The sequence below is a fragment of the Drosophila obscura genome, unplaced genomic scaffold (assembly GCF_018151105.1).
Source record: "Drosophila obscura isolate BZ-5 IFL unplaced genomic scaffold, ASM1815110v1 contig_192, whole genome shotgun sequence".
Taxonomy (NCBI): Eukaryota; Metazoa; Arthropoda; class Insecta; order Diptera; family Drosophilidae; genus Drosophila; species Drosophila obscura.
Window position 1 is genome coordinate 375,222 of NW_024542781.1, and position 16,956 is coordinate 392,177.

At 47.4% G+C, this 16,956-nt stretch overlaps 2 protein-coding genes across 5 annotated transcripts; both read left to right on the forward strand.

Moving 5' to 3' along the window:
- The first annotated feature begins 2,002 nt into the window (after window positions 1–2,002).
- LOC111072957 lies at window positions 2,003–10,147 on the forward strand. Its single transcript, XM_022365046.2, is given in 7 exon segments — window positions 2,003–2,686; window positions 7,267–8,054; window positions 8,114–8,227; window positions 8,290–8,417; window positions 8,419–8,452; window positions 8,541–8,985; window positions 9,075–10,147. Coding segments are annotated over 6 exon segments (1,647 nt in total). The 5' UTR covers window positions 2,003–2,686; window positions 7,267–7,339; the 3' UTR covers window positions 9,286–10,147.
- A 1,580-nt stretch (window positions 10,148–11,727) lies between these two features.
- On the forward strand, window positions 11,728–15,685 carry LOC111072982. 4 transcript variants are annotated; one of them, XM_041593573.1, is made up of 6 exons: window positions 11,728–11,815; window positions 14,007–14,166; window positions 14,201–14,410; window positions 14,492–14,638; window positions 14,796–14,932; window positions 15,021–15,685. In XM_041593573.1, the coding sequence occupies exons 2-6, from the start codon at window positions 14,009–14,011 to the stop codon at window positions 15,572–15,574; spliced, it is 1,206 nt and encodes a 401-aa protein (XP_041449507.1). In that variant the 5' UTR covers window positions 11,728–11,815; window positions 14,007–14,008; the 3' UTR covers window positions 15,575–15,685. The 4 variants fall into 4 exon arrangements, with proteins under 4 accessions (XP_041449507.1, XP_022220773.2, XP_022220774.2 ...); XM_022365081.2 differs by having other exon boundaries at window positions 14,007–14,410; XM_022365082.2 differs by lacking the exon at window positions 11,728–11,815 and adding an exon at window positions 13,472–13,553 and having other exon boundaries at window positions 14,007–14,410.
- Window positions 15,686–16,956: the final 1,271 nt, after the last annotated feature.

Consider the following 16,956-nt stretch of genomic DNA (forward strand, 5'->3'; position numbering starts at 1 on the left):
AATTAGCATATTTATGAGTAAAAGTGAAATTAATGATTGGAATGAAATGCAAAGAAAAGGTTCGCAAATATTGACAACATTCAACCGATTTTGCGGCAGCCCAAAAAACAGCTGCCTCGCACAGGGCCCGGGCTAAGACTCTTGCGGAAGCGTCAATGCATACCAATTGGGGAGAACCTGCACAGCATCAGACCCAAAGAATCAGGCTTCCATTGATACTACATCCACCCATAGCGTAATATTTTCCTGGGTTCAAGGCACTCACACCGAGATATCTGTCCAACAGCCGGGACGGGACACATGTCAATTGCAAGTGACGGATGGATGTTTGAGGGCTTTCTATGCCATCGATTGGCATGCTCCCAGCCTAATTGACGCTAAATGAATTCGCTTTTAGGCACTTTCACAATAGGATGGCCAATCTTCGCAGATAATTCATGCATTGTGTTCGCATAGAAGTTGGCCCCAATAATACTTTTTAGAAAACACTGCACACTCCATTGTGGCCGTTTGGTTTGTTACATTTAGAGCGGTTATTGATTTTGCGGTCTCATAAACTGGCTTTCATTTCGTTTTGCCTTGTGCCTCTTTGCTGCGGTCAGGGGGAGTCGTTTCCGCTTGTTGGCCACAAGTCAATGGCAAAGTTTGTCACCAGAAATTAATAACAATGTGCCGCTTAGTTGGCCAATTCTAGACGACGACTTTCTCAAGCGTAAACCGGCCAAACAAAACCCGCTCCCAGGCCTCCCAGGCCGATCATCAATCAGAGTCTGTTCGGGTACACACCGCACATACAATAAATAAGTGAAAATCTGCTTACACTTCTGCACTCGTTTCGCCTGCAAAAACCAGACCAGTTTAAATAGTAATGGAAAACATCACTGCAAAGGTTTAGCAAGTGCGTCCAAATTAATATTTTATGATGTGTGCTGCATGCTGCATGCTGAATGTTGCACGCGTGCACCGTAATCCCGTAATCCCACCGACAATACCATTGACAACACGTGCGCTGCTCAAATGCTTCCAGCAACCAATATTGGTTACACACACACACACAAACACACAGCAGGAAAAAGTGGAAAGTCCTGAGAGGTGCGTTTGGAAATCTGTGGAGCATGCAGCTTTAACCGACCGCACATGGATTCAGTCAGCCATCGTATCCAGCTGAATTCAATTCAGACAAGCGACGCAAAATATTTGTAAAACATTTTGCTCGCTCCCAAAAATGCGTTGGCCAAAAAACCCAACCAGAAAACCAGAAACTAAACGATTAAAAGATTCTTGAGCGTGAGCAAAGTTTTTTCTTCATAAAAAACTATTTTTCAGCTGACCCTTTTCAAGGGAAATACATGAGCTTTCACATTTATGACCAGAGCCACTACATTGTTGGGCCCCCATTTTCATTGGCTGCGCAATATTGCAATTTGTGTAACATTTTGTAATATTAATTATTTCCATCGAGGCTGAATTGTGGGACCCGCCGCAGATTTAAACTTTAACTTTTTTTCCGCTCCACCCAGCATCTGCCATGGGCAGCGGCGACTCTGTCAGAAGTTGCAAAAGAATGTAAAATGGTTTAAAAATGAATCAAAATAAAGCAAGATGAATAAAGTTTTGTGGCAACTCATCGCCAAGTCAAGTTTTACCCCGCTTCCCAGTCTTCCCAGTTGGGGGGCCAAACAAAATCGAAAGTTCGCGGACCAAGTCACCGACTAACAAAGGTGACTAAGTAACCGCCAGCCGCTAAGCTAATATATTCCCAAAGTGTGTGACGCTCGTTGTGCGGCATGATGCAGCGTATTTCTCGCTGTTTATAATATTCCTGAACAAAATTGACAAGTAATTTCACGACGACAACACAGCACAACATTTTCATATTACATTTATTTTGCTGGCTGGAGAAGGAGTTTTCATTAGTGACTAATTTTCCATGAGCAAGAGAAAATTGTTACCCCTGCTGCTGCTGCCACTGACAGGCAACGGTAACCGGCGACTTTACTACTTTGCGTTCAGCTCCAGCCCCAGCTACAGCTCCAGCTCCAGCTCCCGCTATGGCCTCTACTTCAATGTCATGGCATGTGGCGCTCTTAAGCCGCTCTCTGCAACGCCAACCAGAAACCAGAAAGCTCAAACTGGTTGATCGCACCCGCCGTTGGCTTTCGGGCTTTCGGGCCACAAGCGGGCCGCAGTCCGATTCGTTGAGAGCTGAACGGCAGACGCAAACGCGCGAGAAAGCAAGCGAGCCAGCCCGGTCTGAGTGTTCCGTTGGACCCATTGATTAAAATAAATATCAAAATAAATAACCAATCATTGTCGTGTGCCACTACGGGGATAGTTTCAACCAGGAACCATTGTTCCAGCATCAGCGACCTGGAAGTGAAGCGCAAGCCCAAGCGCCGCCAAGTGCCTTAAAGTGAAGTGAAACGCAGTAATTGCATTGACAAAAGGAAGTGAATAAGAGTGAACGGGTTTGTTTCGTCGACGGTCAGCATTTTCACCGAGCCAAATCCAAGAGGCGACTGACTGCCGCAGTGAATGCAATTCCGATTTCGAAACGAACGAAACAAAACGAAAGTCTGGCGAAGAAAGTGCCAGATCCGAAAAAGTTCTGCGCCGATGAAATGTCCATGCAAAAATTCAATTAGGCGGCAACTCCTCACGGAATTACTGTGCGTTATACGAGAAGGTAAATTGAGTTGTAATTGATGACCCACTGTGATGGCAATCATCCATCATGGACCCGGAGAGATATGCCCAGCGCGCTTTAATTCGGTTAACAATTAATGAATTAATGAAGCTACTTTGTTTTTTTGTCGCCCAACGAGCTGGGAGAATGTTTAAACAACAAATAGAAAATTGTTGTTAACATTTCACTGTCGACACGTTGGCTGTTGTGGCTGTTGTTTGTTGCTCTTTGCAGCCATTTCTTTGTTCATCTGCGTTTTCATCTGTATCTGCAGCTGTATCTGTGTATCGTCGAAGCCGCTATTTCACACTGTGTGGGCTTGGAAAGCTGACCAGCGAACAACTCAATAAGAAAGCTCGGACGCTCTGCAATTAATTGTTAGCAGATGCGAGCTGTTATGTAAGCCACAGCTGGCCTACCCCAACTGACAAAAAGAGAATCGACCGCAACAGCTCATCTTAGCCGGCAATCGAAAAACGTCGCCTCGCCAAATGCTTACGATACTTTCTTTTTTGCCTCGATCTGGCAGCGATTCGAGTGTGTCGTGCATACCGTTGGACAGGGACAGAGCCCACAAGAAAGTCAATCAACTGCAAAATTATGAAAATGATACGGCAAGAGGGCTTCGCCCATTTATCACTGCCTTTTAACGGACTGTAGACCACATATTAATTACCGTTGAGCTGGACACTGAGCCGTGGAAATGTGGTTGCTTGGTGGTGCAGCTAAGTGAAATGATAGTCGAGTAAATCTCCCCCCGAGATGGCACTACAGACACTACACTGGAGAGTCATCTCTGTTTGCCAAGCTGCAAGTTGCAATTTGCTCCACACTCGCACACTCGCACTTTCATTTCAGTGGTGAGTGCTGCAAAATATTTTAAAATCCCGCCAGCGGGATGTGCGGAAGATGCTGGGGAAGCGGCAACTTTCTTGGCTGCCACCGGTTTGAGTGCTCTCATATCCGACAGCTGCAGATCCAGGCAGATTTCATATCCCATCTTCACATCTACAACCCCCAAGCATTTCCATATGGCGATGTTTGTTTGCTGAACTCTGACATCTCCTGCCTCTGGAGTGGGAATGGAAATTTCCGTGGGCGTGGGCGTGGCCCTTGTAAAGGGCTATGTCAAAATGTGTTTTCCGCTCACTTGAGCTTGACACTGAATTGCCTGTGAATTGAATGTAATTTGATGAACATTCTGGGGTACAGCGATTGCATCATTTGCAAACTCAAAGCAATTTAAATTTGGGTTTACAGCACAGATTTAATGACATAAATGGCTTAATGGCTTGCCGACTGCCTGCAAATGACGCAGATGAAACTTTCTAAAACAAAAGCGAAATGGCAGCGAATCGCTGATATGATACCAGGGTCTGTTGCCACTTCAACATATATTCAGACAAGTGCCAGGCACGCATGTAAATCACTTAATTTTCAGTGAGTGGCCGCTGCGGAGGGTAGCGACGACGCCCCGAAAAACAATCAGCGCCTAATGGGCCCGCGTACATTCCAGCCAAATTGGTAGCTAATTGGCGAAAACATCATTCCGTTTGACGTAACACAGAGAAATTGCATTAACGGCGCAACAAGGGATCAGTACGAATCGAAAGTCCTACTCGAAATCGATAAGAGCCATTCGAAAAACGTCTTGAGAGACCAGCAAGCCAGGCCAAGTGGCTCACGTAGGATACATTAGTTTGTATTAGACAGAGAGAGAGAGCGTAGTGGAATGGATTGGGATTATAAAGAAAGTTACTGCCCTTTCAGGATCGGAGCAAACTCTTGAGACATACAATTTTATGTTTTTGACTACATTTTTGACTTAAAGGAAACCAAAGAGGCAGATCCAAAATTATAATTAAATACATAATACAATAAATTAATTAATTCAAAACGAGACCTCTCATTCAATTTAAGATATATTCTACCCCACTTTAGCTTCTGTCTCCACTCTGTCATATTTTTTCCCGCTTTCAAGAACTTGTTATCTCCACATATTTGGCCTTATTGCAGTGCTGACCTTGCGAGTCATACATTTTCATTCATTTTAATCTTTGCTGTCCAAGCGTATCTTTGAGTGCGCCTGCACCTGTCAAGCCACATAATGTTGACCACCGCACCGATTAGACCTCCCCTCCACTGCTCTCTTTGGAGTTTATAGTTTTGCGGTCATTTCCAACTTGTTCTCGACTGCGTGTGGACTCAGGCCGCAGGGAACAGTTATGTCAGCTATGATGCAGCCACCACGGCTGGTTTATGACAGCATTTGACCGTTAGTGGACACCATTTGTCAACCAGCTACACTCTACAGTCTAAGTCGCGAGACTTCAAACTGGTTGCCCGTGCCCGTGCGTCGTCAAACTTTTGTACTTTGTCGCTGGCTTCACAGCTGGCGGTGGCAGTCGAGAGCGGTGTCGGTGTCATTGGACGAGCGTGTCGCAAATGATGATTGTCAGCTTATTAGCCTCATGAACCTTTCAACTCTTATATAAAACTAATGGATAACGAGTGTGTGTGTGTCGATGGCGACGAGACTTGGGCTCCACTTGTTCCAGACCAGACATCACTCCGCACCACATCAGATGGGCGCGGGCTGTCAGAACTCTGAAAACTTTTGCGACTTAATTGAGAAACTTCGTTTTGGATGAGCGCCGCTGCACAGAATAGACCAGAATCCAGCCCCCCCCAGAGTATAATATGGTAAAAGCCAAGCCAGAGGCAGCAACAAATCTGATTAAATGCTTCTGCTGCTACTAAAAGTTTGCCTCAACTATATCAGGGCGGAATATTAGAGCATGAAGGCAGACCGAGCACAAACTATAACTAATTCCTACTTTTTACCTGTCTAAAATCGGGCCAGGCGAGGGAGTCTAGAGCGGGGCAAAAGGGTTCGGTTCGAATATTCCCAGCGTGATGTGTGTGCATTAGAAGCTGCCTTTAAGCAGAGGCAATTTCAAGTTCTAATTGTAATTGTTGAAACTAATTTGCATAGAGCGGTATGGTATGGTATGGTATCCATGGCCCTGAAGCGAAGCACCCAAATAATTAATGCAACGAAAGCATTTGGGACTGCCCACACGGGATGGCATTAAATTCACATCAGCACACTGAATATTTTTGTAAACTATTTGGACAGCTCAAGAACAGCTGCATAACAGAATTTCCAACTAAGCAGACGAATGAGATAAAATGAAATGATAAATGATGCCCCAAAATGGCCAAGCAATGGTATTTATGTTTCCATTACTACGGAGGGTTCCTGGCTTACTGTCTGTTTATATAAGAAGCCGAGCAAAAGAAGAGCGAGATGCACTCGCTGCACAGACAAAGTGAATGGAAATGTTTGGCCACCCAGGGGCAGCAATCCGATTACAGGAAACCGAGTCCCAATTAAAACGCTGCCAGCGTTAAATCAGTCAACGGACTACCCGTCTCAATTTGAATGCATTTACAAGCCACAAAGCGCAGACCACGATAACTTTGTTCAGTCTTAGTTAAATAAGTGTCTTGGGACGGGACTTTGCTGCATCTCTTATCGATTGCTGATTTAAGTTCTTGCAGTATTTAGGGAGTTTCCTGTCTAGTTCTCAGCGAAACCGGAAGTGTTTTTACTGTGCTGCCCGACTGAAGCATTCCTTAATTGCGCTGCCAAGCATGTGTTATTAGCCAACATGTATTTACTGTCAGCTGCAGCCGCAGCGCCGCAAATTGTTCGGCTTCGCCGCTGAACAAACGCAAACAAGAAGTTGGCTTCGCGCTGTGTGCTGTGTGTTGTGTGTGCAATTGTTTGGCGCAATTTGCGGCGATGAAGCTAACAAACTGAGTTCTGTAATAGTCTTCTTGCAAGGCATTCGTTTGTGGACCTACTTGGCGCTGTTCGTTTGTGAAAACGAAAGTGAAAATGCAACACGAAAATAACGTGATCTGGGCGCCAACGCCAACGCCAGTACCAGTGCCAGAGCTGCGCCTGATGTTCGACAAGAGCAGCTCAGCTCCGCTGAAATGGTTGGGATGTGTGTAAACACAAACAAAACTGTGTACATTTTCACTTTTCCCCAGAGCAAAGCCTCAGTCTGACTGACTGCCTGCCTGACTGCCTGTCTTTCTGTCTGTGGGGGGCTGGGCGTGAATGGCGTGTCAAACAACGCAGCCTGGCAAAGGTAAATAAAAAGTTGGCGACGTGCATTGTGTGGCTAAGAGACGACTGTGGTGCTTGGAGGGCGGGCACGCGCCCTTAAATTGAGACACCCGTCAAATTGGCAACAGCAAATCATTTGTTTTCGCCAGGCTGATTAGCGAGTTGGCAGTGCCATAAAACGGGGATTCGCTGGGGCCAGGAGGAGTGAATGGAAAAAGCTGTACCTGTTGTAGGAGTAACTGCCCCCAGTACATATGTATATGTACATTCTACGAGTAAACGGCACTCGACAAGGTCACATCGTTTGGTTTCCTGTCACGTGCCAAAAGGTTATTTATTCGTGTGCCATGCACTGGCACTGGCACTGGCACTGAGCTGGTCCCCAATCTACTCAAACACGGGAAATAAAGCATTTTAATGGCGCCATTCTTCATTCCAGAGACACTGCGCTGCGTCCGGGGTGCAGAGAGCAACGTGTGTTGTGGCATGCAAGTGCAGTAACCGCAAGGATAATGGAAATGTTGAGCCAAGCCATCCTCGGAGCAGGTAGCCGCCACGCGAAATTAAAAGCAAACAGCCACAGAAAACGACGCTGCAGCCAGCTGTTTTGTTGCGTTCTGTTGCTGTGTCATCTCTGGCTGGTTGCCGCACAAGCTTCGGAAGCGACAGCGTCTAACTTGAACGCGCCCTATAGCCAGCCCCTGACCACGATGGCTGGTGCGCCCCGCAACGATGACAACACATTTCGACCCATTCTCCCCATCGACATAAGCCCAGAGTTCATATCCCGCAATGTTTTCACAAAGACGGGACAATATCGCGTCTTCCAGCCCGCGGAGAGCGAGAGTGACCTTCGCCTAACGGTGGCCATGAGGCGGCGAAACTTCAAGCATCGACCAGAGACAGCAGAGGCGACTCCTGCCAGTGTAGTCGAGCCCAAGAGTGTTTCTGTGGGCAATGTGGAGCAGGGTCCACCGGGCAACAGCTCCGAAACTCTACAGTCTGAGCTGAAGGGCCTGGAAGATCTGCTCATGGAATATGTGGAACAGTTTTTCAGTCAAGGCAAATACGAGCCCGCCCCCGGCCTGGTGTTTGCTCTGCAACAGAATCGCACGAGTGCTCATTCGACCAAGGGACAGCGCAGCACACGGAGCATTCTGGAAGACACCAATGTGGAGCTCAATGTCCCACGGGCTTTTGAGAGCGCCCGGCTTCTGTTCTTCAGCGGTAAGCAGTCAACGAAAGACTGAAATTCATTATAAATATCTACCATTTTTAAATTTCAGGCCTGAAGAAAGTAATGTGGCCAATCTACATGGGATTACAGGTGCTGAAGAGCGTGGTGCTTGCCCTGTTCTTGCCGACCATCGTTAGCAGCGTCACCCGGCTGATTGGAAAGGGTAAGTTGGCTTGAATTTTACCCAGGACAAAGCAGGGGATTTCAAATTTAAACTCGGACCAGGCATTACGTCCGGCTCTGCCAGCTCCGTGCCGTTGTTTGTCCGGCCCATGGAGCCGCCGCAGGAACTGGACTTCCGAGACAACTCTCTGAACTTTGACGACGACAGCAAATTCAGCTTGGCCGACGACACCAAAATCGGCTGGAGCCTACGAATACAATGCAGGTGGGTGGCAGTTGTGCTGTGATTTTTTTCCCCTAATTAAATGAGCAATAAATCAACAACTAAGCAACATTTTAATTACGCTCCACAGAGGCCTCCCAGCAGCAGGCCCAGTACGCCAACTTTAATGGCAACTCAATCAACCAGGCGACGCTTTCCCGCTATGGCGGCCAGCAGATGATGCAGGACACCTACCTCAATGCGCTGCAGAGCATTGGAGCCGCCTCCTTCAAGAACTCACAGAGTCTGTCGGGGTCGTCGAGTGCAGCGGGAGCGGCACCCGGCATGACCAGGAAGCCAGCCCCGGCGGTAATGAACACGTTCCAGAGCTTCCAGAAGGTGCCCAACTCGTCGCTGCTGCTGTCCAACTACGACCCCTTCTACAGTCCGTTGCTGTCGCGGCTGGACTCGGTGTTTGCCCAGCTCAAGCTGAACTCGGCGAACGAGACCTGCCGCGAGAAGCTCATCTGTCTGATGTACTCGAACCCCGCGAAGTATGCCCCATACAGCAATCTGGTGTCCGCGCAGCTGAGTCGGTGAGTACGGCCACGGCCTGAAAGTATGCTGCGAAATGAATTCATCCATTAATCTCGACCAAACTTATGGTACTTCCGTTTTGGTTCAGGGAACTAAACGAGCTGCGCAAGCCCACCTCCGATAATCCGGACATCCTGCGCTTCTTCAAATACATGCGGGCGGCCAAGGACGGACAGGACGGCGTCGACTGCGAGCAGTCGTTTGTCAAGTGCAAGGAATTCAAGGATTTCGAGAATCCAGCTATGCTTTCCACCTACAACGACATTAACAAATTGGTTCAGGCCCGTAAACTGACGTAGACGAGGAGCAACATCGAGCATCCAGCATCCAGCAACCAGGATGGGCGGAACAATGACAGCAAAAGTTCGCAAAGTCACGTCAGGCCGTCTAATGTCTGATGTCTGATGACTGAAGTCTGGGGACTCGAGCTGTAATTATGCAAATCGTACTTTAGATAGCCTAGCCATATACAAGTTCGTTAGACGCTCCAACGGAGGCAGCTGTCAGCAGACGCCCCCAGAGTGGAGCGCGGTTGGGGTTTTGGGTTTTGGTAGGGTCGAAGAGGATTGGGAAGTGGGTAGGGGAACTCGATTAACATGCTGTAAATAGAAAACTTTTTAGTTGTTTAATTAGCACGGGCGCCTATCAACGAATGATGCTGTTTTATTTAGCCATTTAGAGGAATTTCGAATAGTATTTATTTATTTATTTATTTATAGCCTTAACTTAATGTTTACCTATTTATTTTTAATAATATATTCTGTTGTTGTTATCCAAGTAGTCATCGAAAGTTGTTCAGAGCATTATTTATAAATAACCAATAAAGTTATGTTGTACCATCAAGACAATTTGATAAATTGAGCGGCCGTTCGTTGTCCTTTCCACTAGCACTACTCAAGGAAATCAAAGGGGGGAGAGTCTGTTGTGAGACAGCAATAAATAGATTAATCTTCCAAATACAATGTAATATTCATTATTAATTGATTTAATATAAGTTGAGGATGCGATTAGCTTCAATGGCCCTGACTCACCACTCCATTCGTTCTGATGGGATTCAATTGATAATTCATTATATATGAAATTACTTGAGGCGGCTTAGCATTTTATTGTTTTCATTTGGTGCACAATTTGATTATTTCCAACAGCGTTTCCTGGTTGCATAATTAATTCCAACAATAAAGTTTGTTTTGCATTTATTTTACTCAAATTGTTTTCGAAACATTTTTGCAAAGTGTTAAGCCCTTTAAAATGCTAATAATATTAAATTCGAAAATGGCTTAAAATGCCCCGTAACCAATACCTAAAATCAAATAAAAATTATATTTTTTTCCAACAAATATGCTAAAGGTGTGGCCACGCCCTTGGGTACGCCCTTGGCATCCCCTGAAAATGCAACTTAATTTCCCTGCTGCGTAAATTCATTATTATTGTATCAGTCCAATTGATTTCAATTAGCCGGTGGTATGACCGACTGAAATTGCATTTAATTTCTGCTTACGGGATCGGCCAGTAAGCTAATTAGCCAATTGTCTCTGGTGGTGGTCTTTGGCAGAAGAACTGCTCAATGGAGTACGCTTTCGACTGATTGAAAATACGAGTATTCATCGCACTTTCATCAGATTTGTCTTCCCGCTGGAAAAGTGCTTTGAAGGGCAAGTGGAGAATGCAATTCCAATTTTAAATTTCCAATTGTGCAATGCATTTGCATTGGGGCTGAGTGCTAAGTGGATTGACAGGGGTCCCACGACGCAGTTCCATTGTCGGTCTGTGTCACAAGCACAACACTTGACAGTCGAGGAGCTGAGCCATGCCCACTGGCCCACCGACATGCTGAACCATTTCCGCATAGCGCTCGATTGTGGTCGGTACGGGAATTGGAGGAACGGCAATCTCAGAAGCGGAGATTGCAACAGCGTCGCAGTGGGAAAATCCTCAGTAATGTTTCGAGTTTCGGGGCTTTTCCCCGGTTGCAAGTAGCAGTGCAGCAGCTCCCACCGGCAATCACGCCATGCCACGCCTCGCCACGATACTCTCCACTGTCACAATAGCCACGAACTTCCCCAGCGTTCGGCCAAATGGGGCACACACAGACACTTGTGTGCTGATGCAGCCATTTGCATAGTTTGTTCACATTTGCCATGACTTTTGGCAATGTTTGTGGCGCCCCCCTTTGTGGGCATTTGCAAACCAGTTCAGCAAAACGGAGCGCAGTAAAAGCAATCATTGCCTGTGTGGCAATCAGTCGAAAGTTACATAATCCCCGGGCTCCAAGTGACGTACCTTTTCCCGCCGAGCCATGTGTGGATGAGTCACCCGTAGAGCGGCGAGGTGTTGTCTCTTTAAAGCAAACTCAAATTAAAGCCAAGGCCTCGACGTGCGCCACAATAATTTTTGGGGTTTTCTCAAGGCACACGAGCGCTCCAGCCGCAACCAGCCGGACACAAGTCGTTGACGTCGCACTACCTACAGGCCCTCGACTGATCGGGTATCTCGACCCCCAACCTACCTCAAGCTCGAGCGTGTTGATCGCGCGGACTCCTCTGCCTCTCAACCATCATCATTGTGGGCTGGAACCGACGACGCGTCTGGGCCATTGTCTGTTGACTTCTTTTTTTGTGCGTTGTCTTGTTGCCTGTTGCCAGTGCTGCTGCTGCTGCTATTGCGATTGCTCTCCTCTGCTACTTCTCGCATTTCATATAAAATCTTTGCCGGCCAACAGCCACGGCACAGTCGCTTGTAAGCCAGCAGAAAGGCAAAGTCGCTTTAAGTCAGCCGTTAAGGATAAACCAAACAAAAACACCCTCAAGCTCCTATAGGAAACAGCAAAAGGTAAACAGCAAAAGAAGCCAGTGAAAACGGCAAACAGCCAAGTGAAGTGAAGTGAAAATGAACTGTCAGACGTTGCGTAATAAGTCAAGATGAAATGGCAGTGGAATATGTTATTAATACCAATTTAAAGCGGTCATACAGTTGTGCCCGTGAGCTGTATTTATCTGGAAGCCGGTGAAGCCATCGTTTCCATATATCGTTCATTTGGTGCTGTAATACCCGTCCACATTTCATTGACCTTCGATGGCAAATGCAAATTCGAAAGCCAAACAAATAAAACAAACACGACACACTGACCAAAATTTGGACTCACTTTCAACACCGCATTCGCAGTACATTGACTGAAGAAAATATGGCCATGAATAATTAATTAATTCAATAGCTCAGCCACTCAGCCACTCGCCTCTCCGCGAATCGGGCAATAAAAATTCAGTTGTATCCCTCAGCTAGCCCTTGGGTGGATACCCCCATTAATATGTTTAGATATCTGATTAAATTTAATCACGGCATTAGGAGAGATTAGTTAGGATTGGTTAACTGTGTAGTTAATACACGACACAGACACGGACTTGACATGAGCATTAAAAAAGTATTGCATACTTTTAGTTGCCAAAAAAATTAAAGTAAAACTCATGTAGAAATGCCATTTGTAGGCGTCTCCGAACCTCGTCCGGAAACGCTTCCTCTGGCTACACAAATCTAATTTAATCACCAGAAATGTTCTCGCAAAAGTTGCAACATTAAAAGTTTCCCTAACGGCACTAATTTCCTCATGGGTATACTAGTTCCAGCAGCTGTTTAATTATACTCACAGCATACTGACATCAATTTATCAGTATCAAATAAGAGTTTGGTGCCAAATATATGGGGCAGGAAATTTCAAGAAATCAAGAAGAATTTTTTCATCGTTTGGAATTGCTTGGAAAAACGAACACAAAGGTTATGGCTTTTATGTGGTTTACCCACATTAGATGTGGAGATGACCTGACCCTTCGAACAGCCACCAATGCGACCCAAGCCACATTCAAATTGACGAACAATCGGCACACTGATGAGTGCGAATCGCAAAACTCGTGGCATGCAGCCATCCCCCCACCAACACCACCAACATGGAGAAGCGAAAGGAATGCAAACGAGACTAGGCGCCAGAGGAGCCCCTGGAGCATAACGAACTGATTCGTGTTTGAATTCAGTTGGCGTCAGGCGACAGTGGGCAGTGAATCTATCGATGGGGTACATATGAGGGACTAAAGCTATTGGCAGAAATGTAGCCATACAAATATTTAGAATCGTTAATAATAGCGGTAAAAGGCGACATGGGTATTCAATGCAATGTAGAAAATTGTCTTGCCGAATTCCACATAAAATTAGTCGCAAATAAACCCAATTGAGCCCACTGTCGGTCCGCATCAGAAGAGCATCACATTAAGCACGGTTTAATGCATTGACTGCCTGACCAAAACTTTTGCAGACCTTTTTAAAGCACATTAGGTCCGCTGTTTATGGGTTTTCGCACAAAATTCAATTACGTGCATTTGCCGCCTCATTGCTGCCAAAGGGTTAAGCGACCAAACCGAACCGAACCGGTTTGGCCTGCATTTCACTTTGGGTGCTCGTCACGAACCCCAACTTACATCTGTGTGTCGGCTTTTTGTGGCTTTCCTCTGTGCTCGCATTGTATTTTTGTGTGTTTTCGGCCACAGAAAGCTCAGTGCGAGAAATTTGTGGCAGCTTTACGGTAAGCAGCTGCTCGAACGGCGTGAGCTGAAAGCGAGAGTTATTACGTCTAAGCGTAAGCGTTAGCGTTAGCGTTAGCAGAGGCTAATTGCAGAGGCTGGCCCGCAGCTGCACTAGTGATGAGCCATGAGCCCATGAGAAGTGTGTCAGTTGTGAGTGGGTTCCATTAAGCCACTGAGCATCTGCCAGTTAGCCAGAGTGTAAAAGTTGCCAAAAAAAAAAAATGAGTCAGGTTTTCGAGCTGTTTCTTTGGCGTCGCGTGACAAAATCGAAGAGTCGAACATAATCGAACGTTGAGAGTGATAGAGAAAACTTCGGCTGACGCTCTTACCGGTTCAGTGTCAATTAAACGAACGAAAATTGTTTGTACATCGGCTGAGGAGACGTCAACAACAATTAATGTAGGCTTGGAGCCAACGGACGTGTCTAAAACTGTTTCTTCTCCTGCTTTCAGCCATGGCAATGAGAGCTCTCGCCTTGCTGGCCATAGTCGGTGCAGTCGGCATGGGCCTGGTGGCCGGCGAAGGTCTCCGCCTGCCCGACCAACAGTCTTCGAACAACATCCAGCAGGTGTATGCGCCGCAGCCGCAGCAACAACAGCAAATCCAGCAGCAGCCACAGACGCTGCAGTTCCAGCAGCAGCCGCAGCCAGCAGCAGCAGCAGCAGACTGGTCCAGCTGGAGTGGGTGAAGAGCGTGGTCGCTCCTCCATTTTGAGCATCTTTGGTCTGGGAGGCAACGACAACGATCCGTATCTGGCGCGCACCAACGGCAACTGCCTGGGCGGCGATCTCTCCGAGTGCTTCAAGACCCAGGCCCTCAATACGTTCGATGAGATTTTCTTCCGAGATCAGTACCGGTAAGGATGGACAGTCTTGGCTGATTCACTCTCTAGCCGATTGAAGATTGACTAAACACCCAACCCAACTCGCTTTCACAGCCTCTCGGACTTTGCTCGCGTCGTGCGTCTGCCCGAGACCCAGCAGCGTTCGCTGCTGCAGGAGCCCTTCGAGTACTCCGAGGAGCCGCGTGGCGAGGATGACGACTGGAATCTGCTGGTGAAATTTGCCCTCCGTCGGGCCGAACGGTAAGCTGTCACAATTAACCAAATGACTGCGGCTCGTGCCGGATGCAAATTAATTTGGGTCGCCCGTCAAAGTCGCCCCAAAGTTTATGCATAAAATATGAGATTTTTATGAAAATGCAAATTCTCATTCTCTGGCACGTCCATCCTCTCGCTACAGGTTCATCAAGTCCACGGCTCTGGAGGTTGAGTGGCCCGAGGAGCTGACCGAGGCAGGCCGCTACGAGGCCCGCTTCATTGGCAACGACATTGATGATGAACTGGATGTCATTGAGAACAAGCGGGCGGGTGCCTTCTGTAAGTCCTCAAAGACATTAAATATTAATGCTGACTGCGGGCCGCTAATCAACTTTTTCGACCCTTTTTTTGCCTCTTTCCCGTGCAGCCCGCAAGAAGCTGAAGAAGATGATTATTCCCCTGCTGTTGGTGCTGAAGATCTTCAAGCTGAAGCTGCTCCTTTTCCTGCCCTTCATTCTGGGCATTGCTGGTCTCAAGAAGATCCTCGGCCTGGCTGCCATCATTCTGCCCGGCCTCTTCGCATACTTCAAACTTTGCCGGCCACCAGGCGGCGTTGGCGGCGCCTTCGGCGGCGGCCTGTCCGGCCTCTTCGGCAGCAAGAACACTTTCCCCGAGTACACGCCACAGGGAGTCGGTGCGGCCACGTACTACCATCACCATGAGCACTTCGAGGGTGGCGGCCACGGCGCCCCCGGATCCTTCCCCTATCGCCAGGAGCCGAGCTTCGCAAAGCCCTACACTGATTACTACAGCAAGAGCTACCAGGGCCAGGAGCAGCAGCAGCAGCAGCAGCAGCAGGTGGGCGGAAACTCCGTCAGCTTCGGCGATCCTCATGTGGCAGCCTACAACGGCTACTACGGACGCAACACCGGCAAGGACATTGCCGCCGAGCCCCAACAGCAGCAGGCGCAAAAGAGCTAAATGTGGAGCGGACCACCGTCCCCAAGTTGTTATTTATTTGGCCCTCGGCCTTGTTGCTTTCCTATAAGAATATTTATTACGCTAATTGTAAATAAAAACCAAACTTTCAATTGAAAATCGCTGGCATCTAGTGGGGTAACTCTCGGTGGCTGCATGGGGGAGGAGGCGGCTTTTAATTAATGGTAAAAATTTCACTGCGAAATGCTTTTCCAAATTCTGCACTCGCTCTGCTTTTACTGGCTTTGAAGTTGCTACAAATAAAATGCAGCTTTTAATTAAGGCAATGAAATGCCGAGGCGAGAAAACTGTGGAAAAGTGGACTGGCGTGTTTTTTTTGTTGTATTTTGGTTTTGCTTTGGCCACGCGAGGGTTGCTCCAACGTTTCTGTATATATCGATGATGTCTGTACTGATAAATATGTTGACAATAAAGTATTTGAAAATAGATGTGCATAGTTTATAGGACACAAAGTGACTCTTATTATTAATTCTAGTGGAACTTTCCTTTAACATTGTGATATTAATCGAGCTCCTCTCGCGCCAGCTGCTCAGGCTTGGCCAACTTTAGCGCTGGTAGTTCAAAGTCAATGCCAATGCCAAAACCAAAACCAATGTAGGGGTAATGGCGGGCTGCTGGCTGCCACTGTCTGACGTTGTCAACGCTCCGCAATCGTCGACACCGTCGGAGGAGTCGACTGGACCACATTTTCCAAAAGAAAGCGCCCCGGTGGCCGGCAGGCAGGCAGGCGGCTCACTTGAGAAATTGTTATGACTCTGGCTGTGGCCAGAGCAGGCGGCACAGAGAAGGAGAAGTGGTTGCGGCAACTGGATTGGGCGGACGTATTTGTGATTTTGGTGCGGTTTGATTTTTGAGCCTCACAAAGATACAAAAAAAAAACACACACACACACAGAAAAAAGATACAACGATCGGGGGCCGGGGCACATGTGGCCAGGAGAGCAGCGCAGTGCAGCACAGGCAACGGTTTATGGACAGATCGCATAGCGGTTTGTGCGCCCCACTGCCCACTTTCGTGGCTTGTCGTCCCACTTTTATCGAGCACCGTCCAGTGTAGCCTACTTCCAGCACTGCGGAAAATTAAACACCTCCAGCGGCTGACCGCCAATTTTCGTTGTGTGCAATAACTCTGTGGTCTTGGCAGGTAAATTGATGAAATTTGCTCGATAAATGGCCTGCGCAGGGGGCACCTGTTGGGGTGCCGCGACGTTACGCCCTTTCTCGCTGGCGATTGTGGAAAATGTAATAAGTGCCATATATTATTTCCTCTTTACGCTTAATCTTTGCCGGCTGAAAGCAAAAGGCGTTTGTGCACGCTGCCCGCTGTGGCAATAACGGGGCTCGCCTCGCCTCGCATGTGGCAGA